The sequence below is a fragment of the Ochlerotatus camptorhynchus genome, unplaced genomic scaffold (assembly GCF_037179485.1).
Source record: "Ochlerotatus camptorhynchus isolate MF236.1 unplaced genomic scaffold, CSIRO-AGI_Acam_v1.1 ptg000503l, whole genome shotgun sequence".
NCBI lineage: Eukaryota > Metazoa > Arthropoda > Insecta > Diptera > Culicidae > Ochlerotatus > Ochlerotatus camptorhynchus.
Genome location: NW_027040988.1, coordinates 3,858,468 through 3,884,173, shown reverse-complemented (window position 1 = coordinate 3,884,173; position 25,706 = coordinate 3,858,468). Strand labels below are relative to the sequence as shown.

The 25,706-nt window shown below is 41.1% G+C and overlaps 1 protein-coding gene across 1 annotated transcript; it reads left to right on the top strand.

Annotated features, from left to right (window-relative positions):
- The first annotated feature begins 1,521 nt into the window (after positions 1-1,521).
- LOC135712721 (calpain-B-like) lies at positions 1,522-25,706 on the top strand. Its single transcript, XM_065235749.1, has 5 exons — positions 1,522-1,707; positions 2,542-2,693; positions 23,348-24,031; positions 24,090-25,494; positions 25,559-25,706. The coding sequence occupies exons 2-5, from the start codon at positions 2,589-2,591 to the stop codon at positions 25,621-25,623; spliced, it is 2,259 nt and encodes a 752-aa protein (XP_065091821.1). The 5' UTR covers positions 1,522-1,707; positions 2,542-2,588; the 3' UTR covers positions 25,624-25,706.

Sequence of the window (25,706 nt, the reverse complement as noted above, 5' to 3'; positions counted from 1 at the left end):
CAGTCAGTAATGAGCAAAAGGAGGACGCACATCTTTTGCCTGTAGACTTGAAGACATACTTCAAGTCTCCGCGTACATCTACCGGTTAGACAAAAGGCGTGCGTTTGACTTTAAAAACTGTCGCAAGTTATTCTTTAAGTAGTGATTGATTACGAACACACAGATATCAGAAAATGAACTACATACATATGCATGTCGTTGCATGGGATTCGAATCATGGACCTTCCCATCACCAGCCACTTGCCTTGCTCTTTTACTCCGCTCCTCTGCTTTTACTCCGCTCTTTTACAATACTGAACTAACTAGTGAAGAAAAGTAAGTCATGTGCACTATTACACAGCCTAGAAGGTCATGTAGATTTATTTACGTCAGTTCAAAGTGTTGGCGTAGTGAAGTTGGTAGTATCAAAATTTGCCAATGCAGTCGTCTTGAGTTCGAGTTTAGGTTCTGGTGCAGGGTAATCATTTGGTGGTGTGCTTATAAATCGGCTTATACCTAATTTAGAGTAATTTGATTCGCTGCTAAATAAAATCAATAAACTCCCCAATCAGAAAAAAGTAATCAATATTTAACCCGGCTTCAGGACCAAGCTGTATAGTGACCATTGGACAATCGGGAAAAGGTTGAATTAAGCGGCTTTCAAGTTTGCACACAACTAAACAGCAGAATAACAGCTGTATAGAAGCGTAAATGGATATGCAATAAGAGCTTGCCACATCCGTCCCAACAGCCATAAGAAGCTGGTATAGTTCACCAGATTTGCTTTTATAGAGGTTGAGTAAAGGTTACCTCATATCTTATACCATTTGAATACACCTTAAGGCTGTATAAATGAAAAGAGCATAGCGTTTACATTGTGAAAATTGTTAGTTGGGTGGTCAGGTTTAAGGAACGTTTCATTTATAACGGCGATATTTTATTTTATTTAATTGTTGGAATAAACTTATCTCTGATATCGATGAGGAGAATAGATCAGATCAGCTACACCAAAAAAAATAATTTAAAATTAATTTAGGGAAATTACAAAATATATCCTGCATTTTGCACCAAAGTTGGCTTCTGCGCTAAACATAATCCAAACCAGAAAAAATAAAAATTAGTAATTTTCAAAGTTTAATTGCTTCCAATATGTCGGTATGATACTCTATTATAAAATTTAGCACTTTGTTACATTCAAAATGGTTCATTTTTATTGTAATTGGCAGTGCGAAAACAATTATAATGGATTATGTTTAGCACAAAGTTTATTTTTACGTCGACAAAGCTTCATCAAGACTCGAATCTAGCCATTTACCTATTTCGCATGGAACTTTGACCCTTCCGGTCTTCGCATAAAAAAATCAATATTCCAACAAGTGTCCCACTGACTGACGAGCAAGTGAGCAACTAACACGTTCCCATCCCACATACCAAAACAGTGTATCCACTCAAGCAGTAAACTTGTTTATACTATGGTATACATGTTGCAGCCACCTCTCCGGCTAGACAGCGAATCGAAGCACCAGTCTGTTATCATCTCTCGGTTGACACCGTTGTCGTCCCGGGCTGAATCAACCCTGCTAAGCTTCCATCATTCACCAGTTTAGTAGAAAGTGCAATCGAAGACGTGGCAAAACTTTAAAACCCGATAGTGGACCTCGCTGTCTGCTGAATGTTCCGAAGTTCACCGCTCTAGTGCAAGGAAAGGCCACTACAATGGAATAAAAGGTACGATAAACGGGTACTAATAGATTAGAGTAAGGAAATTCCTTCAAGCCAACTAAGTAGGTGGTGATGTTTCCATATGTTGCAAAAAGAAGCGAATATACACCACCAACGCATCTAAACGGAAACGATAAGAATGCTCTGTAGCGGCGCGACACGTTCCAACAGCTGTATCGATAGGTAGCTGCGTAGATAACGGTTAATTGCACTATGCTGACCTCCCTTGCCAAGGCACCGAGCGTCCCCCTTTGCTTCGATTCATGCGCCGTCGAGCGTCGCTTTGTTTACATTAATAACTCGAGTGAACGGGTGACTAATTATTTTAAATTGCGAGCATGTAAGTATTTTGAGCTGAAGATAAGGTATTTCATAGATAGTGTCAGTTATATGACTTCATAAGCTGTTCATAAAATAACATATGGTTTTGAATAAAATAGCTCATTCAATAAAGAAATGCTAAATCAAATCTCGTAGCGGTTGTAGATAACAACAAAGCCTTTCGCGAGCAAAACAAAAACGACGCGCGCCAAACCGCTAAACAAACAGATAAAAACACGTGGCGTCGAATCACAACCGAGGAGCGAAGCAGCACGAAGCGACTCCATAACGACGCGAACTTAGAACAAGATTGCCTTGACGGTTTATTGTTGATGTTTTTTTACCGCTAGAGCACAGCAACGATGCTACACGGTGTACTATGATCGATGGAAAGCCAGTATACACTTGGCAGTGATCGCGATAGGAGCAGTCGTTGGAATATTTTTTCGATTATCTTTCAAATTGTCGCCAAGTTTATCACCTAAATTTATAATATTTCGTCTTCTTTTTTGGTCAAAGGTTAATTCAATATGGCTACCATAGCCTAGGGCGAACAAGCTGCGACTATGAATAAAGTTATCAGAGCAAGCATAGATGGATCCGATGACGGATCGACAACGTCCAGCAGGAGATCGTCCCGATTCTTGGCGGTGGATTTCACGCGTGATGAGGTGAGTATAGTCATTTGAAATGATTTTAAAACACAGGCCGACCTTTCCAGTGGTAAGATTAACCTCTGGTGGTGCGATACTGGTGTAAGATCTACCACATCGAGCTCTGGCCCTAATATTTTCTTGTTGACGGTTATGAGGCTCGATTTGCAGAGTATCCGAGGAACTGAGATTGGAAACAAGAAAAGGTTCGGACCAGAGTTCTGATGCATGGTCAAATATCACTTTCGTCCCAGAGCTTTTCAAATGATACGGAACATCACAATTAAATGAGGCTTCTTGTGAGAAGAGCAGTGATTGGAAAATATCAAAATATCAAATCTCACCAACATGCTTGGCATGCACAGTTGTACACACCAACTGCTCATTTGGTAATAACTTTTCACTCAGATGTTGAAATTTATTTTTCTTTAAAGTAATTGATAGATTAGGCTCATAGTTTACTATAGATATGCAAAGATTAGGTGAAGCTTAATATTTGAATCAACACTAATCAATTTAACACTTAAATTCTGAGATGTGTAGTGAGCATTTCTCACCTCATTTTTACAACGCAAAAACAAATACAGTTTACTACAAGCATTAAAATATACTTTTTTTTTTACATATCTATAACAAGCTTACACTCTATTCTATCTATTGCTTCAAAAAGAAGTATGTTCCGTCAACTGTGTGCAAAGTTATTAGCAAATGAGCAGTTCGTGACGAAAACTGTGTATGCCAAGCATGCTCACCAACGCCCAATATCACGCTTGATTTTCGTAGACAAAAATCAACAAGCAAACAACTGCGGTTGATTTTGCAAGCTGTGACATCGCAGCTCGGAATATGAAGCTAACAAAACTCACCAGCTGCAAGTCTCACCAAACTGTAGTGAGATTGAGTTTAATGATTTTTGCTTTACACCCGAATGCAACCGAAACTTCCATAAAGGCCGGCGCACAATGCATACGTTTTCGGGTTTTTTGACAGATAATGCATGGGCGTCAAAAAACCTGAAAACGTATCCATTGTGCGCCGGCCTTAACGGCTTGCAGCAGTCCCTTCGCGTCTGCCATCGGTGAAGATTAAAAAGAGATAGCGAACTATGCTTTCTCTTTCTAAGAAAACGATGTGCAATGGAATCATTTGTGTGTCGAGTCAACTCTCAACTTGATTTTTGCACGTTATGAATAGTCTCGCAATATCAAAGGAGCTTGTAAAATCGATATCAAGCATGATATTGCGTGATATTGCGAGCGCATGAGAGTGGAAAAATATCAATTGATTTCTGATTTTGCCAACACTGGAGAAAAGTATCCTAGGGGAACTAGGGGCAAAAGTGCCACCCTCAATATATTTTGAAAAAGAAATCATTTCAATTTTATCTCACGATGAACATATGCACGGTATTCCTATGAAGCATTCTAAAAAGTTCTGTCCGAATCGAAGTCGTAAAAAAAAAATGCAAAAAATCATTTTGTGTTGATGCATTGAAAAGCTAGTTTTTTATAAGAATAAGGCATCATAAAATAAAGTTTTCGGAATTTCCAATTTATTTTTTTCACAATTTCTGCATTGAAACATCACTATTGATGGTTGTTTGATACATTAATAACAATAAATTATTAAATATTTTGTTTAATTAATCAAAAATTATATTCCTAAAAATAAACTTTATACGGGGCAAAAGTGCCACCCCTACATTTATATATTAAATTGTACAAAAATGTTCAGAAATTAACACAATTGGGCATTTATGTTTCCAATATACATTGTTTTCGTGAAATTTTGGAAAACAAACTGTATAAAATAGTATCAAAAATAGTTTCCATTTGAATCTTTGACGCACATGGTTTAAATGTTTTAGATATAAACAAATATATCGTTAAGTCAATATTTTAGTGGTATAAACAATAAAAGCAGTTGCTGTTATCAGTGTTGGAAAAGTTCGCGATGTTTCACGAAGTTCACCAAGGGAAAAGTTCGCGAGTCATAGTAAGTTTTCGCGAACTTTTCCATCACTGGCTGTTATACCTAAGAATAGTAATTTGTTGTTTAGAAATGAACATTTATCAGTTTCACTTCATTTTAGACACATGGTCTTTTTGCCCCATAAGAGTGGCCCTCTTGCCCCGTTGCATTGTTAAGAGCAGGTTTGACATGACATTTTGAAAAAATCATTAACATTTTTTGATGGGGTTTAATTTTAATTTCAATGATGATACATGGAGACAAGGTTATAAACTTACAATTCGATTCACAAACTCCTATAAATATTCACGGAATCACATATAAAAAAGCTCTATCGTTAGGGTGACCTTCTTGCCCCTAGTTCCCCTACGTATGTTAACTGTTTCAAAATGAATTCCTCATTACTTTTCCATAGTAATGAGGTACTACGAGCAATTAATACGAAACTACCGTTTTTTAATTGGCTTTCATTACCTGACTAGCCTATTGATCCCAAGTACATTTCAATTGTCGTACTAGAATCTGTTTTTTGCCTTATACATTTTACAGAGTTTAATAAGCAGCTCGTTTATTTTCCTTCGTTTCGAAAGGGCTTCAATTAGGTTGGGACTGAAGGTCTGGTACTTCCTGAGCCAAAATATTGAGTTTGTTTCTTCCGGATCCCATGGTCTTAGGGTTAGTACGATATGCACTGCACAAAGGAGAAAACCTGAATGAATCCACCTATGCTGCAATCTGACCCTACTTACTCATAAAAATTCCACCAAAAGTGCTCATATGATGTGATTTAACAGATGATTCTGATGTGATTTAAGGTATCGCATGAGAGCAGTTCCACGTCAAATGACGAATCGGAAAAACTTGTTCTTCTCCGATTTGCATAAAACTTAGCATTATTGTATGTTAATCATTCAAATTTCTACAAAAATTCTACCAATTTGGATCATGTTATTTTTTTTTTTCAAAATGGCGTTTTAGTAGGCGTGATAGACCAGATTGAGCGAAATTTGCACAAAGAACCATATGAATGGGACCTGGTACTAGCAATCCATTCTCAGTGTACAAAATCCGATGAATCCATATTTTTGAGATCAATAACGGCGCCGGCCCCGTCCTTACGGTTAGCGGGGAGGGAAAGGATTGTTATTTCAACAACCGTTACTACTAGAGACCGAGTATGCCTCTGCATCTCCACGATTGTCGCGGAAGGACGTTTTTGTTAGTGGGAAGGGATCTTTTAAAACCTGTTAAGCAAATGACGCGACCCTATCAACTCAGTATTGTAAAGAGGCTTGGGTTTTAACCCACGATCTTCTGCTCAGTAAGCAATAACGGTCGCTCTAAGGCCACCGTGCCCCTTACATCACAACAAGCTACGACCGACGATCGTTCATTATCGGTTACTTTATTTTTTTTATTAATTTTACTAGTCTTCGAACTGATCGTACAGACAGATATTGCTATTCACTAATCCTGGCTATTCACTAATCCTATTTCTAAACATTGTCTTAGATATATTAAAATCAAAAAGGACAAATACTTCATTAAAACGACGACAACAAACATCAAACGGATGGTTCTGTCCATAAAGAGTGCGGAGAAAATCTGCACGTCTGATCGTTCTGGCCGGAATGTTTACATTTATATTGCTCAGCAGTACTAAGCAGTCTACGTTGCTCTTCAGGATGTCGAATATAAAAAGCCGCTGCAACAGGATCCTCCTATTAGCCAAGGTCGGTAGATGTATCAAGGCGCAGCGATGCTCGTAGGGTGGTGATCGAACCGGATCATTCCACGGAAGTAAACGAAGTGCAAATCGAAGAAAGTTCCTTTGAATACGCTCGATCCGGTTAATCTAAACGACATGGTATAGCACCCACACCAGCACTCCATATTCAAGTATGCTGCGTACCAGCGCGCAGTAGAGACTTTTCAAGCAATGAATGTCTTCAAACTGCTGCGTGTTTCGTTTGATGAATCCAAGCACTGCGTACGCCTTGGCGGTCGTTGCAGCTATGTGTTGGGTAAACCTTTTTTTTTAAATGCTTGCTTAATCGACCAATCCGCTTTGATTCCTCCGTTGTGCCACGGTCGATTAGCAACACGATGAAGCTTCGCAATGTCAGGAATATGCATGTTGGTTTCGTCGAGAAGTGCTGAATTTGCCGCTTCGCGAAGGTTTCGATGGTCTAACTTTGATTTCTCTGCTATTCGGAAATATCTGCGTATGAGTGTTTCAGTCATACGCAGATTGAGTGGTAGTTCCCCTGCTTCAATAACCAGGCTGGTAACTGGTGACGACTGTATTACTCCCGAGGTTATCCTAACGATTTGATTGAAGGTGGTTTTGAAAAGAGTCGCACAGCTTGAGACCGAACAGTTCAATTCCATATAGTAGTTTGGACATGCATGTGGAGTCTGCGATCTTCCATAACGATGATCTAGTGGCTTTTGGTGCTATGGCTTTTATGTATTGTATCAGATTTTGTAGAGCCATCTTTGTTTTCGCTGCGTGGGCCGAAAAATCTCCCTTACGATTGATCCAGACGCCAAGGAATCGTGCAAGGTTGACTTCCGGAATGGTTTCATCGCCGATTTTGATATCCTTGCGAGAGTTGCGCCATCGATGCCTTTTTCTCGTACATATGTGTATAATGCAAGATTTTGGAGCGGACAATGAGAAGCGGACACTTTTAGCCCAAGCATTGATAGAGTCAGTTGACTCAGAGTCAGCATTTTTAAGAGCATTTCGGACCCTGGGGAGATGCTTTGACGTAGCCACTAAAACGATATCGTCGGCGTAGACGAGGACGCGGACGTTGTTGGGAACAGCGTCAAACATTGGATTAATGGCCTGCAGGAACAGTGCACAGTGGTACAGAATGCAGATTTAGCTGGAATGATATGTTTTGAGCCTGAAATTGAAACTTTAGACTAAAAGTCTCTTCTACAAAGTTGTTCCTTATAGTTAGGCCCTCATTTTTATGACAATGAATTCTAGGGTGGTTCCTATTATCATTAAAATCAAAAATCTAACTTTTTTGTTTGAATAAATTAAGGTATACGTTCTTCGGCAAAGTTATAGCTGAGCTAATTTCAAGCAACTTTGTTGAAAATAACTTTTTTGTATCTCTTAAATTGGCCGATTTAGAGCTATTTTCTTGAATTGAGTTAGGGTGGCTCTTAAAAAAACAGTTTTTTTGCTCTATTTTTCTTATTTCGAATTTCTCAGCAAAGGTGTCTTGAGATAACTTTTAGATATTAAAAAGGCGCAAATTTTTGCTGCACAAAGCTTGTCAATACCTTTCGCCGATCAAGAGTTATTGACGTTTGTATACTAAAAATATGCATTTTTCAAATGGTAATATCTCTGGTTGGGGCAAACAAAAAAAAAGTTTTTTTGCAGCATTTGAAAGGGCGTATGTTATTCTCAATAATATGAAAAAATTGGAGGTATGTTATTTTTTAAACTCGTATAAAATCAATTTGAATTTTCAAATAAAAGAGTTATTGCTAAAAAACTATTTTTTCCAGGAACACCCTAAGTCAACTCCGAAAAATTACTCTAAAATGAGAACGTTAAGAGATAGAAAAAAATTTTCTTCGACAAAGTTGCTTGCAAGTAACTTAACTACAACTTTGTGGAACAACACATGTTTATATTTTGTAAAACAAAAAAGTTAGTTTTAAAAATTCCCTAATTTGAGGACCACCCTGACGTCTGCAAACACCAAAAGAAGGGAATTTTTAAGAACAAAAACTTCTTCGAAGACACTAAATGTCCAAATATTGAAACAAATGTACTATCTCATTTTATATAAATTTGTCATTAGAGTGGTCCTATGAAATCCATCTTTTGCCAATAACTTTTTTATTTGAAATTTATCATGAAAGTCATCTTCTAGAGACTTTTAAAACTCTTTAAGACGAATGTTTTATTGCTGAATTTGTTGCCTGTATCTCTTCTAATAAAAAAGATATACTCAAACATAGTAAAAAATATGAATAAATTCAAATTGATTTTATACGAGTTTAAAAAATAACATACCTCCAATTTTTTCATATTATTGAGAATAACATACGCTCTTTCAAATGCTGCCAATAAACTTTTTTTTTGTTTGCCCCAACCAGAGATATTAACATTTGAAAAGTGCATATTTTTAGTATAAAAACGTCAATAACTCTTGATCGACGAAAGATATTGACAAGCTTTGTGCAGCAAAAATTTGCGCCTTTTTAATATCTAAAAGTTATCTCAAGACACATTTGCTGAGAAATTCGAAATAAGAAAAATAGAGCAAAAAAACTGTTTTTTTAAGAGCCACCCTAACTCAATTCAAGAAAATAGCTCTAAATCGGCCAATTTAAGAGATACAAAAAAGTTATTTTCAACAAAGTTGCTTGAAATTAGCTCAGCTATAACTTTGCGGAAAAATGTATACCTTAATTTATTCAAACAAAAAAGTTAGATTTTTGATTTTAATGATAATAGGAACCACCCTAGAATTCATTGTCATAAAAATGAGGGCCTAACTATAAGGAACAACTTTGTAGAAGAGACTTTTAGTCTAAAGTTTCAATTTCAGGCTCAAAACATATCATTCCAGCTAAATCTGCATTCTGGACCACTGTGCAGTGTTACAGCGAGGACAGATCCTTGGAGAACTCCATTTTCCTGGATTCGTTCAGTTGATGAAGATCCTCCGTAACTAACGCGAAAGCGACGATTATCGAGAAAGTTAGTGATGCAGTTGCGCATTCGGTGTCCAATGTTGAGCTCACCAATTTGTTTTGGCCTCCAGGTTTGGTCGTATGCTTTTTGGATGTTGAGTATAGCAAACTCGGCGTGAGAACCGGTAGTTTTGATGTCCTCGATGATTTCTTTAAGATCACAGAAGTAGGAAGAAGTGTCTTTACCAGCCCGAAATGCATGCTGGTTTGGGTTCAGAATGTTGTGCTCCTCCAGAAAGTTCATGAGCCTGTGGTTAATCATACGCTCGTAGATTTTTCCGATACAGCTTAGGAGGGTTATAGGGCGGTATCCTTCTGCTTTTTGGTGATTTGCACCGGGTTTCGGAATAGGCACAACCATTCCTTCTTTCCAACACCCAGGAAATCTTCCTTCAGACCAAACAGCGTTGTAACTTTTGAGCATTATTAGTTTAGCAGCAAATGGGAGACGACGAATCATCGGGTAGCCAACATCATCATTTCCGGTTGAGTGCCCTCTAGCTATGTCAATAGCACGGAAAAGCTCATGAATAGAGAAGTCACGAGTTAAAACTGAATTTTCTTCTGCTGTCAAGGTCATCTCGGCTTCCGACCCGTCCGTTGAGGTGTTTGGAAGTTAACTGTCTTTCGAGGCCGATGATGCCTGGAAAAAATTGGCGAAGTGTTCGGAAATTTCAGATGGGTTTATAACGTATTTTCCATCGATTGTGAGCCCTCTTTGAATAGTTTTCCTTTGACCATAAAGATGACGAAAATTATTCCATAGCGTTTCCGAAGGTGTATTACGATTAAAAAACTCGCAGAAAGTCTCCCAGGATTCTTCTTTAGCTTGTATGATGGTTCTTCTAGCAATAGATCGTGCTTCTTAGAAAGCTTTTCGGGCGGCTTCTTTTTGAGGATCATCAGCGGATAGACGCTTGAGTTTTCTTAAAGCCTTGCGTCGGGTTTTAACGTCCCTTTTCACATCTTCTGTCCACCAGATTTCAGATTTTCCCCTACAGCTCGCAGATGTCATTGGAATTGATACTTTAGCGGCGTTGACGATAATCTCTCCCAGACGCTCGATCGGTACTATTTCTTCTGTAGAAAGTGATTCCAATATACTATGTTCAAATGTTGGCCAATCTGCATCTTTGTACAGCCAACGCTTACGACGCTGAATCTGCGGAGAATTATTTTGGATACGTGTTCGAATGGGAAAATGGTCACTTCAGTGAGTATCTTCTTCAGTGGACCAAAACAATTTGCTTGCAAGACTCTGCGACACTATGGTAAGATCTATAGCTAAGGTGCTACCGTGTACGGAACTGATGAATGTTGGTTCACCGTTGTTGAGGACTACTAGTTGATGATTTACAAACCAGTCTAGCACGCTTCGATGCTTTTACACTGCCCCAGACTTCATGGGCTGCATTAAAGTCACCTCCAATTATAAATGGTGGTTGGTGTTCAGCGAAGAGATTTTCGAGTGTGTCAATGATATCTTGTTCATTACTATTGGATGGAATATATATTGAGGCGATGGTGACGTTGTAGGGATCGTTCAGACGAGCGACACAGAGAGGGATGGGTGAATTTATTGAGTACATCTGGTGTGGAATTTCATTCAGAATTCCAAGCCCCACAGCACCTGCCCCCTGACAGTAGTGACGGTGGGAAAGAGCCCAATCATATCGGTTTGTAAGAGTTTTGCTGAGAGTTTTCGTCATCATCTCTTGTAGTCCAATAGCTACTGGCTGCTCATGTGATTGCACCATAATCCACGGATGTTCCACTGCAAAAGTAGTGTTTTCGTTGTTTGATCTTCGTTGGTTGTGCTCCCGTTGGTAGAACTAGGGGATGCTTCACGTTGGTTATCTCTTGCTCGGTCTCCTGAAAGGTGTGATAATGGAGCAGGATTGACTGAACTAACGACTGAACATGAAATGGTACTTGCCCGAGGATAGGGACAATCCACGTCGACTGCCGCCAGAGGCTCATCGGATAAATCCGGAACATTCTCGCGCTTGGCGAATCAGTAATAATCTGCTCCGTGCTGGTCGATGGACGGATGCTCGATGCATCTGAGTTTCCTAATATAGGTATAGCCAGTTTTTGTTTGGTTTCGGTAGAATTGGAAGTTTGGTAGTTGACGGGTTGAAAAGAGACGTCCCATATCACGCCCCTCATTGCTTCTTCTTCTGGAACTGGAGAGGGTACAGCACATTCGCCCCCTCCGAGCCGCGTTTCTTCAACGCATGAGAAGTTCTCGTTGATCGAATGAAGAGATGTTCCATGTCTATTCGAGTTTATTTGGTTTTCTGAAAGGTATGACAGCGAGGCAGGATGGATTGGACTTGATATCGGGGAAAAAAATACTTGCCCGAGGATAGGGGCAATCCACGTCAACTGCCGCCAGAGGCTCATCGGATGTTATCGTATTGGGCATTGGGTGAGATTTCTCGAGTTTCCGTTAGCGTAGTCAAAATCGTTGCGGGGTCGGTAGTTGAGAGAGTCAAAAAGGATTTGTCTACAGATTTATCCAAACGGCGCCGGTAGTGTAGTGGTAAGCGTGATTACCTCTCACCCCAGCAGGCCTGTGTTCAATCCCAGTCGGCGCCACCGGGATGTTCTGAGGCATAACATCTCTGATCACGCCTTCCTTCGGAGGGGGGAAGTAAAGCCGTTGGTCCCCGGTTCATGAGCTGATGTGATGGGTCGATAGGTAGGGTCCAGGTGTTTTTTTTTTTTTTTTTTTTTTTTTATACAGGGGGGAATCTGCTCACAGACACCTGAGAAGGAACTCAGGGTGTGGGGATGGGAGAATTTCACTCCCGACCCACTAAACCTTACCCTGTGCGCTTGGCCCTTGGCCTCCCCGGAACCGCCCGAAGGCATTACTTCGTGGGAGGGGCCGCTGTAGCGCTATGGCGCCTCTCTAGCAATACTCTAACGATCTGGTCGGGCAGTAGGTAACTGCTGCTCGGCTCGCCACTGTCGTTGTAATACCGAAACTATGTGGGTGACCGCAGTCACCACCGCGCTCCAGTTCTCGGTGGTACCACACATCCTATGAACGATGTTGTCCGGACTGGTATCCGCTCCGCATATCGCTAGCATAGCGCTCGATACTGGCTCGAAACGTGGACAGGCAAACACGACGTGTTCGGCGGTCTCCTCGACACCAGCACATGTGGGGCAGGTGGGAGTACTTGCATGTCCGAACCTATGCAGGTAGCTCCTAAAGCAGCCATGGCCTGACAGGAACTGTGTCAGGTGGAAGTTTACTTCCCCATGGCGCCTGTTGACCCAGCTTGATACGGAAGGTATCAAGCGGTAAGTCCACCTCCCCTTTGTGGAGTTTTCCCACTCCAATTGCCATCTCGCGGTCGACACAACTCGCGCGTTGTTGCGCACCCCTCGAACGGTCCTCGCGTCATAACACGCCACATCCTCCTTAATGATAAGGCTGATTGGCATCATCCCTGCTATGACACAGACGGCCTCTCTCGAGATAGTGCGGTATGCACTGGCCACCCTTAAGCACATTAGCCTGTGTGTACTCTCTAATTTCTGCCTGTGGCAGTCAATATCCAGTACCGCAGCCCACGCAGGGCCGCCGTATCTGAGGATAGATACTACGACCCCAGCGAGGAGCCTGCGCTTACTGGCATTCACTGCCGAGCTGTTTGACATCATACGGGATAATGCCCCCACAGCCATAGATGCTCTCTTGCAGGCGTACTCGACGTGGCAGCCGAAGCTGAGCTTATCGTCGAGCATGACCCCCAAGAGTTTTAGAGAGCGCACAGACCTAATTGTGCTTCCGCCGACTGTCAACGTTGCATGCTGTACTGACATGCGATTGTTGACTACGACCACTTCCGTCTTGTGATGGGCGAGCTCCAGTTTCCTGGTTCTCATCCATTCCTCCACAAGCCTGACGCAGTGGGCCGCTGTCAGCTCTACCTCCTCGAGGGATTCCCCGCAGACTACCAGCGTGACATCGTCAGCAAAACCTACAATTTTCACGCCTACCGGGAATTTTATCCTCAACAGTCCATCGTACATGACGTTCCATAACACCGGGCCCAGGATGGAGCCTTGTGGCACACCTGCGGTGACTCTAACGCATTTTTCCAGGTCCAGGTGTGAAAGCTGTCTTCCTGACACGTCGGTAGCATTGGTGCTAAGCACGGAAAACAAGATCGACGGAAAAAAACAAACCAAAGGAAAAAAAATACAGATTTATCCATCATTCATCAACATCGATAGCAGCAGAGCTGCCTCCAGTTTGAGTTGAGAGACGCTTACCCCCATTGTTGTCGTCGGTGGGTGATATTTCCATCCGTCGCTTATCGCTTCTGATTCGAGCTCGGAGGTAGTATCGTGAATTGTCATTGTTCGCTTTCTTGTTTGATGGTGATGTGATTGATTTATCTTTGCGGGATAATCGTGCGCTGCTATTATGCGGTGGTTTAATAGCAGTAGAAGAAGAAGAGGTAGAATTAGATGAGTTCTGCGATGATGGATGTGTCTGAGGAGATGATGTCAGTTGTTTTGGGGCTGGAGATTGGCTAGGAGCTCTAGATTTCAGTACTTTTTCAGGTCTGAAAGTTCTTTCGCCAGCGAAGCTATCTGTTTTTGCAGAGTGGCAATTAATTGATCCTTAGCGGCTAGCTCTTGATTTTGGCGCTCCTGAATGACGTTAGCAAAAGTTTTCTTTTTTGTTTCCTCAGCATAAATTTTTCTTGCTTCCTTAAACGAGATGCTTTGGTCCACTTTAATGCGTATTATTGTTTCCTCCGATTTGTGCTTTAGGGCATTCGCGAGATGTAATAGCGTGACCTGTTTTGCAATGGACATTGTAGACATATTGCAACAGCTTGGCAAGACTTTCGAGAGTGACCGTAAACGCCGCAGTTGAAACACATAAGTGGGGATGGATAGTATGTGTTCACCGGAATACGGAGAACCCCGAAGTAAACATACTTTGGAAGAGTAGTTCCTTGGAATGATAATACCAGCAGCGGTGTGTTTTGGAGATTTCCATTTACGCGCTTTTTTATTCTTCTTACTGTGTGTACCCCTTGCGTGTGTTACCTGCTAACTCAGCATAAGGGATTTCAGGGTTGTTTATCGCTTGTTCCTTCACACACATCACTAGCATAAGAGCTGACACTTCGAGCAGGAACATACGGTGATGGGAAGACCATCCACAAGAGAAGCACAAACCCAAAAAGGGTGAACAAACCAAACTTTACAACCATAAATGCTCAAAAGCTGCGAAATTGAACCTCCCTAGAGTATTCTTGAACGACGAGGCTTGATGGTTCCGTTATGAACGCGGAAGAGCGGAAATCAACGATAAGTGGTGGAAAGACTATACCTAGGGCTGCACTCTTGGAAATAATAGGCTACCACAAAAGCTAGATTTTCATATTACATGTATTCTGTGACGTCACATATGGGGAGTGTATACTTGCATGCTTCTAGCTACTTCTTCAGATCCATGACGATATTGGTAGTGGTGATGATGGTGCTGGTGTTGCCTCGGCCTCCAAGACAGTGTTGATGGCGATCGGAAATTATCTACGCTACGCTCACCCAACAGTCCGCAATGCCGAGGATGATGATGTGTTCACCGGACCGTTCACTAAGGCGGCTGAAGGATGACGGTCCCCAGAGGACAACACAATGGCGGTCGGTGATGACCACGCGGTCTCTATTCGTGATGTCTCATGCTGGCAAAAGATGGCGACAAAATGGCGTGTCAATATTGTCCGGGTGTTTAGCCACGTCGGTACGCTGGACAATGGCGAAGCTTTTCCGGCCGGCCGCCACGCAGAGTACATTAGTCGCGCCTTACCACTGGTAATTCTGTAGAAGAGACCAACAAAACCGAAAAAGGCCCACTCGCTGGACCTAACCACCAGATTAGTCCCCTGTGACGTCACCTAACTTCTAATTTCACCACAATTTTAATCGAGACAAAAGCATTTACCTTTTTCTTGTTGGTTTTTCGTTTGTTTGTCGGAGTTTCTTTGTATATAGTTTTCTGTCTATTCTTTGGATAGCTATAGAAAATATTCACGTTAGACTTTAGAACAATAACAACGTTTCTACAACACTAGCCGTACTAACTTTTCACCCTAACGATCCGTACTATTTTAACAACACTAACTTTTTAACAAACGTCCGTACTAGATTAGACTACCTACTAGAAGAGAACAACACATTAATTATAACTATTCCACCACTCTGAGGTTTACTTTATACCTCGGAAATATCAATACTACACACGCGCGCACTTCTACTCCGTTCCAGATTCAACGTAAAAAAGGTTTCATTTCACTAAATCGCTGAGCTTATATTGAAATCAATCACCTAACTGAGCCGAACAAAAATAACAAAATGCCGAAGTCTGACATTTGGGCTCATAATAGGCTTGCTCACCCCTTTTACACTTGTGCGCTACCTGTGGGTGAGCTTCTGGGACCAGTGGCGGATTATTTTTCCCGTTCAACTGCTCGACTGTCAAACTCTCATGCAGCGAATCGTGAAAGTTGAACAGGCTCACTCACTCGCCAAGCCACTCGTGAGTGCCACTGTTCCAGTGTGGTTAGTAGTTTTGAAAAGGGTGCATTCGTTTTATTCGGTAATAAGTTTGTGGAGGAGCCTACAAGTAATAATTTGGAACCACTGGTTACACGTGCTTAAGTATTTTTCAATGCGTTTTTCCTCGACATAGATAGAGTCTGGATCATAGACGGTTCCTTGCACAGTATTTAATGTTGGATGTGGAACGACGTCGACTTGAGTTCCGTCGGTAAGTATTGTAAGTTTGACCAGCTTTTCGAAGATGATTCTAGAGCTAGTACGAAGAATGTAACGTGTTCCTCGGCCTTCGCGGGAAGCTGCTAGTGTTTTTGCTTCTTTTTCTCCAATAGCCAGCTCAATCGAAGTTCCAACGACAAATGTGTCCGGAAGAGGTAAATCAGGATTGCGGGTCGAATTCGATGCTACACCATCACTATTACAGGGTCTGCGAAGTACTAACACCATCTTCCCGATATCATTCGCACTTTTCAACCATTCAGGAAGCCTTTTGTCACCTGGGGGACCTTTCCCGGGGTCCCCATGGGGACCAGAAGAAGAGTCGGTCATTCGACCGACGCCAGAGTCACTTCGCAGAAACCACTACAAAAGTCCACTGTTCAAGTTCGCTCACTGTTCGGTACACCTTATAACTCGGGAAATGTTCTTCTATTCATTCACCCACTGTATCTAATGCAAAGGAAAGGTATTGTTTTGTCCACAGCACTGTCGCGTGATATCGCCACTAAGTTTTATTCACTTTTAAGTGCTATAACGAAAACTTCAACGTGTCCTTCACTATCCTCAGAATAACTTTGATTAGATCTTTACAGTTACCGGCGTTTATGCTATTTTGGAACGTTGTTTTATGCAAAAAAAAAACGATTAATAGGTAAAGCCGATCGCGCGTGTTGTATGACAACAGTATCCCGAATGACCAGCTTTATGTATGGGAGTAATGGCAGCAGTTTTCCAAGCACACGGAAAAACGCCTTCCGCCATGGAACGATTAAAAAGAATTGTGGCGGGAACGGAAAACGAAACGGCGCAGTTCTTGATAAACAGTGGTGAAAGACGATCTGGTCCGGCACCTTTGGATTCGTCTATCCCTTTGAGTTTGCTCAGCACATTTTCCGGAGAAAAGTCGAGAAGCGCTACGTTCAAATCATTCCGAGGCAAACTGTCCAAGTACAAGCGGGGTTTCGGCCGTAAACTCGTTATAAAAAACATGCTGAGGAATTGCACCCGTCTGCTTTCGACTTCTCATAGCAAAGAGTTATAATCGCTCTCCAATACACGCAGCTCAGCTTTGTGCTGTTCGTCCCTCGAACGAAAATAACGTTTCCTGGCTTTGCGAAGACGATTACGTAGATGCTGCAGCTCCTTGTTCCACCAAGACTGTCTTCTCCCGAAAAAGCGGCGTCTTTGCTTCATCGGTACTACATCCCGAACAATTAAGAACACTCGTTGATAAAAGTTGGAAACAGCTTCGTTGATGTTGCACCCATTAAGGCACCCATCCCAATGAACGGCCGCAATTGATGCGCTAAGTGATGCGAAATCACATTGGTTGAAATCAAAGTTGAAGGGGTCCGATGCATTCATCATATCGCACTTTCTGGTGGTTTCAAATTTTAACACGAAGGGCTTGTGATGATGATCAATTTTCAGCAATGGCAACGGTGGTTCCAGTACCTCAACACACTTATCCTTATTGATGAAAGCCAGATCGAGAAGCCTCCCATTTACGTTCGTCAAATCATTAACTTGATCAAGTCCGCAGCCTACAACGGACTCTATTAGGGCTATCTCTTGCTCCGACGAAGCATTTACCGGCAATAAAGAGTTGATATCTTCATCGTGCATCCAACACAAGTGTGGGAGATTGTAATCACCAACAACCAATACACGACCGTGATCACGGGCAAGATCGAGTAGATTTTGTACACAAGCAGAATGTTGTTCCTACAGATTCGTGGCACTGTTTGGTGGGAGGTAAATAACGCAAACAACTCGAAATTCGGCAACGTAATCCGAACGATGATTTGCGACTAACATACGTGCTCTGCAACCCATTTCCCACACCAATCAATACTCCACCTCCACGCAGAAAACAGCTGGTGTTTGCATTCCTATCACATCGATAAATTGTGCAGTTGTGAGCGAGTTCCGAGTTTTGGATATCATTGCTGAGCCATGTTTCCGTGAAAGCAATGACGTCATAATCACTATTGGACAAGGCCAGAAACAAGTTGTTTGTTTTGGTACGGAGGCCTCGTACGTTTTGGTGTTTGGTGTTTAGTAGTAGGATCATGTGAGATCGATACATTTACAACGGGTGAAGAATACGAGTGTTGTGTGTTTCGGAGCTGCGTAGTGGATCGTTTGATAGTAGTTGAATTTTCGGTACGGTACGTGGTTTGATGATCACTGTGAGTGGCTGTCTCATGGTGCGGGCTGTAAGCGAAATGTTTCTCTCGTTGATGTGGGGTGACTGAAGTCGAACTGTCGGAAAATAATGCCCTTTTGCCAAGATGATCCAGATAGGGCAGCGTCCTTTAGCTCCGGTTCCAGGCTGACTTTGAATGAAACAAAAGTAAGTTCATCCAGAGTTTTCCCTTTCGGTACTAATTTAAAAACATCCACAGCCGTTTCTGTTTTGAGAATACTCCTCACTAATTTTTCAATCTGCTGTACTGTTGCCTGGGGATCGAAACCGGACAGATACATCCAAAACTTATCATCCCTTTTTGCTGCAGATAACGGGATAGTTTCGTCAGGGGCGATTTCCTTGGTACCGATGGAAACATTATCGTTTTGTGACGGATTGTCAGTGAAAGGCCGTGGTCGTGGCTGTGATCGAGGAATATGTGGTGTTGTTCGTAATGGTGTACGCTGCAAGATAGAGTTGATTCTGGTTGAATTAAGCGCTATTTCCTTCCTCAAATCGTTCAGTGCTTTGGTATGTGCTTCAGCCGTCAATTCCATAACATTGTTTGTGGACGAAATGGTTTGACGAAAATTAGCGTTGGACATCATTTTCGTACAGGCTTTGCACATCCAAAAAGCTGGGAACATTCAGCAACGGTATTGCGGATTTCTCTAGACTGATGCAAGCACTTTAGGTGAAACGATGATTTGCAGAAGCCATTGTTGAGATTTTGGTAAAATTTTACAGATTTCTGTTAAAATTTGTAAGTGTGGAAGCATATCATTTATCGCTATCAACATATTAATAACGTGTAATGCTCAATAAATGAAAGAATTCCTACACAGCAAAAAAAAATAATTTTGATATCACGTCAAAGTGGATGCACTACAATCATGTCGAAAATATGGTGTAATCCCAACTAACATTTTCAGCTTTGTAAGCCAACTTTTCCGACGTTGTGCCATAAAGTAGCTGAAAAGAAGCTGCAAATACAGCTACAAGTAAAAGCTAGCAAAATAGTTTTGGAGAGCGTTTACTCAACTTTCTCACAACCATTATTCAATTTGTCAGTCGCACTGAATAACATCAGCCAATAAACGTTAATGTCACTTCTATACACACACTACCCAACTTTCAACTTGTAGCTGCAAAACAAAGCTAACAAAGTGAATATATTGATCATTTTATGGCTTCTACACAACCAACCACTCTTGCTGAATAACATAAACCTCAAAAGCGCTTTTTCAACAACTAAACAACCTGTACTCAGCTTATAAACTGTGTTAGAGCAACTTCGGAAGCATTTTCACAGTCAACTAGGTTTATTTTTAAACGCGTGCAGTTTTACAGCTTTTTCTCTGTTCTTTTATAACTAGTCGAGAAAAGTGATTCATGTGTACTATTATAAAGCCTCTACTCAGCGATTTGGTTGTAGAAGGGAATGTTGATTTGTTTACATAAGTTCAAAGTGTTGGCGTAGCACAGTTGGTAGTGTCAAGGTTTGCCAATGAGGTCGTCTCGAGTTTGATTCCAGGTTCCGGTGCAGGGTAAACAATTTGGTGATGATTTGTAACACATTTCGATTAATTTGATTCACAGCAAAATAAACTCAATAAATTCCTTTATAAAAAAACGTAAACAGTATTTAACCCGGCTTCAAGAGAAAGCTTGAGTTGTGATTATATGATAACCGAGAAAAGGTTGAATAAGCGCCTTTCAAGTTCACACCCAACTAAACAGCAGCATAACAGCTGTATAGGAGCGTTAATGGATATGCAATAAGAGCTTCTCCCGACCGTTCCAACAGCCATAAGTAGCTGACTAAGTTCGCCAGATTTGCTTATAAAGAGGTTGAGTAAAGGTTTCCTCATATCGTATAACGTTTGAATACAGCTTGAGACTGTATAAATGAAATGAGTAAAGCGTTTACATTGTGAAAATTGTTAGTTGGGATATTACTTGCTAAAAAGGACAAAATTATCATTAATACAATGTATGAACTGACATTACGCTGCTTTTACTGCATTTGTTTATTTATGTGGTCATAAAAATTACATGAAATTTTCGACATGATTGTAGTGCAACACTTTGCCATACGACTTCACCTCCTGCAATACTCATATTTGTGTTCAGGTTTCTCAAATTAACGAAAACGTAAGTCATTCATAGAATGAGTAAATTTTCAGACGATTTTCCGAGGAAAACTTCTCGAATATGAGGAAAACTGATTGTGGTTTAAGTCGGTCTACTAGTACAATTCTAACCTAAGTACAATTATTTTAAATTTTCCACAGATTCGAGAAGTTTTTCCAGGGAAAGTATCGGATAATTTACTCAAACTATGACTGACCTACGTTTTAGAGATTTTGAGTAATCTGAACTAAAATGTGGATAATTTTTTTCATCCCAGTGCGATTGGTTTGGAAAGTATAAGTTTGGAAACTCAGGCCGACCCACGCTGCTGCCGCCGAAAGCGAAAATAACATATCACGCCCGCAACATTTATTTTTTTCTGACTACTAAAAACCCTCGATTAGAGCCGTATTTACGGAGATAAATCGATTTAAAGATTTTCATACCCACCAGTCTGAAAATAATGGGTTGGGAGATTTGTTTTTTGGAGAAAAAAAATTCTGACACTTAAAAACTCTCGAAATCTTGATTAGAGCCGTATTTACGGAGATAAATCGATTTAAAGATTTTCATACCCACCAGCCTGAAAATAATGGATTATGACATTTTTTGGGGAAATTTTTTCAGACACTTAAAAACCCTCGAAATCTTGATTAGAGCCGTATTTACGGAGATAAATCGATTTAAAGAATTTCAACCCACCGAAAATAATGGGTTGGGACATATTTTTTGGGGATATTTTTTATTTTTTTGACACTTAAAAACCCTCGAAATCTTGATTATAGCCGTATTAACGGAGATAAATTGATTTAAAGATTTTCATACTCACCAGCCTGAAAATAATAGGTTGGGACAGTTATTTTTGGGGAAAAAAATTTGTGACCCTTAAAAACCCTCGAAATCTTGTTTAGAGTCGTATTTACGGAAATAAATCGATTTAAAGATTTTCATACCCATCAGCCTGAAAACAATGGGTTGGGACATTTAATTTTGGAGGAAAAATTTTCTGACACTTAATAACGCTCGAAATCTTGATTAATCTTGATTAGAGCCGTATTTACGGAGATAAATCGATTTAAAGATTTTCATACCCATCATCCTGAAAATAATGGTTTGGGACATTTTTTAGGGGAAATTTTTTTCTGACACTTAAAAACCCTCGAAATCTTATTAAGAGCCGTATTTACGGAGATAAATCGATTTAAAGATTTTCAAACTCACCTGCCTGAAAATAATGGGTTGGGACATTTTTGTTTGGAAAAAAAAATTCTGGCACTTAAACACCGTCAAAATCTCGATTAGAGCCTTATTTACGGAGATAAATCGATTTAAAGATTTTCATACCCACCAGTCTGAAAATAATGGGTTGGGAGATTTGTCTTTTGGAGAAAAAAATTTCTGACACTTAAAAACCCTCGAAATCTTGATTAGAGCCGTATTTACGGAGATAAATCGATTTATAGATTTTTATACCCACCAGCCTGAAAATAATGGGTTGGGACATTTTTTAGGGGAAATTTTTTTCTGACACTTAAAAACCCTCGAAATTTTGATTAGAGCCGTTTTAACGGAGATAAATCGTTTTAAAGATTTTCATACCCACCAGCCTGAAAATAATGGTTTGGGACATTTATTTTTGGAGGAAAAATGTTCTGACACTTAATAACGCTCGAAATCTTGATTAGAGCCGTATTTACGAAGATAAATCGATTTAAAGATTTTCATACCCACCAGCCTGAAAATAATGGTTTGGGACATTTATTTTTGGAGGAAAAATGTTCTGACACTTAATAACGCTCGAAATCTTGATTAGAGCCGTATTTACGGAGATAAATCGATTTAAAGATTTTCATACCCACCATCCTGAAAATAATGGGTTGGGACATTTATTTTTGGAGGAAAAATGTTCTGACACTTAATAACGCTCGAAATCTTGATTAGAGCCGTATTTACGGAGATAAATCGATTTAAAGATTTTCATACCCATCATCCTGAAAATAATGGTTTGGGACATTTTTTAGGGGAAATTTTTTTCTGACACTTAAAAACCCTCGAAATCTTGATTAGAGCCGTATTTACGGAGATAAAACGATTTAAAGATTTTCAACCCACCAGCCTGAAAATAATGAGTTGGGACATTTATTTTGGGGAACAAATGTTCTGACACTCATAAACCATCGAAATTTTGATTGCCACGCACTTCTATGAAAATTCAACACTTTAGCTAGCTTGGACGTGGACTACGATGGATTTTCCAGGTGACTGTGAACGATTTTTTTTTCTACGTTCATCTTGCATGGTGACTGTCTCCAAATGAACCAGTTTTATGAACTGAAAAAATACACTGTTATTGTTATTGTTGTTGTCAAAAAATAGACGTCAAAAGCTTCCGAAAACGTCCACTAGGAGCGCTGTAATAAGCAAAAGAGTTTGTTCCAGTACTAAGTAGGCCATGGTTTACATTCAAAAATTACAATTACAGCGAGTAACCAGCTCCAAGTTTACCATGACAGCAACATTACAAGTTTTACCACAGTTTACAGTCTACAGAAACCTCATAAAACCAAATATGTTACTTGGGATGGGACTTGTTTAGTTGCTGCAATCCCAGAATATCAAAATAATCATTTTGGCAATGTTTGATTGACATCGGTGACATTGACCATAACTTTGAATACACTTAAGCTGGAATGACCCATATTGATATAAATCGCCCAAGAAGAACTGGTTGAGCCCCTAGCCATAGGTGTAGTGAATTTAACCTTTGTTAAAAATGTGTTGATCAAAATCACGTATTCATAGCATTTTTTTTCTCCACTCCAATTCACAGATCGCCCACAAAACGTTCAACGTCCACCAGAACCCTCCGGCCCAGGACTTTTACCACCTGAAGCAACGGTGCCTCGCAGAAGGATCACTCTTCGAGGACCCTGACTTTAAACCGGATCACGGCTCTCTGACCAAACGGCAATCCAATCCGGACCGCACGATCGAGTGGCTTCGCCCACGGGAGATTTCTCGCAAGCCAAAGTTCTTCGTCGATGGAGCTTCCCGTTTCGACGTTCGACAGGGCAATCTCAACGACTGCTGGCTTCTGACAGCCACAGCCAATCTGACCGCGAACGAACGATTGTTTCGGAAAACGGTTCCCCTGGATAATTCCTTCGAAGATGAACAGTATGCCGGAATATTTCACTTTCGATTCTGGCAGTTCGGTCAATGGGTGGACGTGGTGATCGATGACCGGTTGCCCACAAGGGATCGAGAATTGATATTTATGAAGTCTAGTCAGAAGAACGAGTTTTGGAGTGCATTGCTGGAGAAGGCCTATGCCAAGTTGCATGGGTCGTATGAAGCACTGAACAGCGGTACGGCCCGGGAAGCAATGCAGGACTTTACCGGTGGAATAACCGAGTCGTATCGGTTGCGAGGCCAAGCATCTCCACCGGATAATTTGTTCGAGATTATTGATACGGGGTTTTCGAGGGGTTCAATGTTTGCCTGTAACATTTTGGTAAGTTCTCAATGGTTGTGAAGTTTCGAATTGATCATCGAATTGTTTGTAATTCCAGCCGGACCCTAAAGTTCCAGAAGCTCATACGCCACAGGGTCTTCTTAAGGGTCATTCGTATTCGGTTACAAAGACTCATATTCTTGAAGGTAAGAAATTGATTCGTCTCCGTAACCCATGGGGAGATGGCATTGAATGGAACGGAGCTTGGAGTGATCGCTCCAAGGAGTGGCAAGCGATACTAAAAACTCAACGAAAACAGATCGGGCTGACAATCGATAATGATGGTGAGTTTTGGATGGACTTCAAGGACTTTTTGCGCTACTTTGACCGAGTGGAGATCTGCAACTTGTCACCTGACCCACAGGATGAATTTGAAGCAAACCAGCGAGGCTGGCAAGTGTCTACGATCGATGGCGAATGGGTCAAAGGATCTACCTCTGGTGGATGCATCGATTATTTGGAATCCTTCTGGACGAACCCTCAGTACGTCGTTCATCTGGATCAGCCTGATAAGGATGATCGGTCCGGTATGTGCACTGTGGTGATCGCTCTGATGCAAAAGTTTCGTAGAGCAGCAGATCTACCCAGTTTGACCATTGGGTTCGTCGTCTATCGAGTCACCGAGGAACATCTACGCAACAAACCTGTTCCGATGAAGTTCTTCAAAAAGAATGACTACCGAATTGTCGCCCGTTCGATTTTCATCAATTCCCGCGAGGTTAGTTGCAGATTGAGGCTCAACCCAGGGATCTACTTGGTCGTGCCGTCGACGTTACACCAAAACGAAGAAGGTGAATTTTTGATACGGATCTTCTCCGAGCTGCGCAACTGTTTGCAGGAAAACGATTGTACCGTCTGCTTTGGAACGATGGATGATAGAGTTTCCGGACCTCTTCAGGAGAATGACGATTGGCCACATATGGTGCGGCAGTTCTACGAATTGGCTGATCGGAAGAAGACAATTGACTTTATTGCTTTGAGTGCCATCTTGAACCGATTCTTTTTCGCTCCTCCTCCAAAGTCAAAGAAACGTTTGAACATTTGGATAAGAATATGCTTCCAACTGCAGGAGATCTTTCTCTGTGGTTGGATTCCTTGCAAACATTCACAAAAACGACCTCCTAGAGAAACTACGAAAGCTGTCGATCGTAGCTTGGTTCAGAAAATTTCCCAGCAACTGATCTCCCGTGTTAATGTGCACAAATCTAGTCAACTGCAGTACGAACAATTTCGGACGATCATCCGGGACGTTCAACAGTGGCAGGCAGTGTTTCAGTTGTACGATCTGGATCGAAGTGGTCATCTAGATCGGAAGGAACTGAAGAAGGCACTCAACTCTTCCGGATTCAACGTCAACAACCGGGTGCTGAACGAGCTGCTGAAACGATCCAGGGAAAACGGAGTCGATGGGATGGAACTGGTGGATTTTGTGCATTGCGCTGTGGAAAGCCGGAATACGATCGGTGAATTAGGATAAGAGGATGAGAGTGCTTCAAGCTCATTGTTTTATTTTTGTTTTAATTTTAGAAAAGTTGCAGCAAAACATGGCTAACGATGCAGGACGAATATTTTCCGAGACAAAAGCTGCCTAGGCGTATCTCCACTGCAGTAGTTTTATTTCTATGCAAAGTATATGTGCCACAAATATTCCGCATTAAATGTGCTTTAGCTGTAA

What these genes read in the sequence shown, in the direction of transcription:
- LOC135712721 (XM_065235749.1), top strand. Translation starts at nt 2,589, where the DNA reads ATGAATAAAGTTATCAGAGCAAGCATAGATGGATCCGATGACGGATCG. An exon ending in TGTTTGCCTGTAACATTTTG is followed by an intron (nt 24,032 to 24,089) that starts GTAAGTTCTCAA and finishes TTGTAATTCCAG; the next exon opens with CCGGACCCTAAAGTTCCAGA. An exon ending in GGAAAGCCGGAATACGATCG is followed by an intron (nt 25,495 to 25,558) that starts GTGAATTAGGAT and finishes TTTTAATTTTAG; the next exon opens with AAAAGTTGCAGCAAAACATG.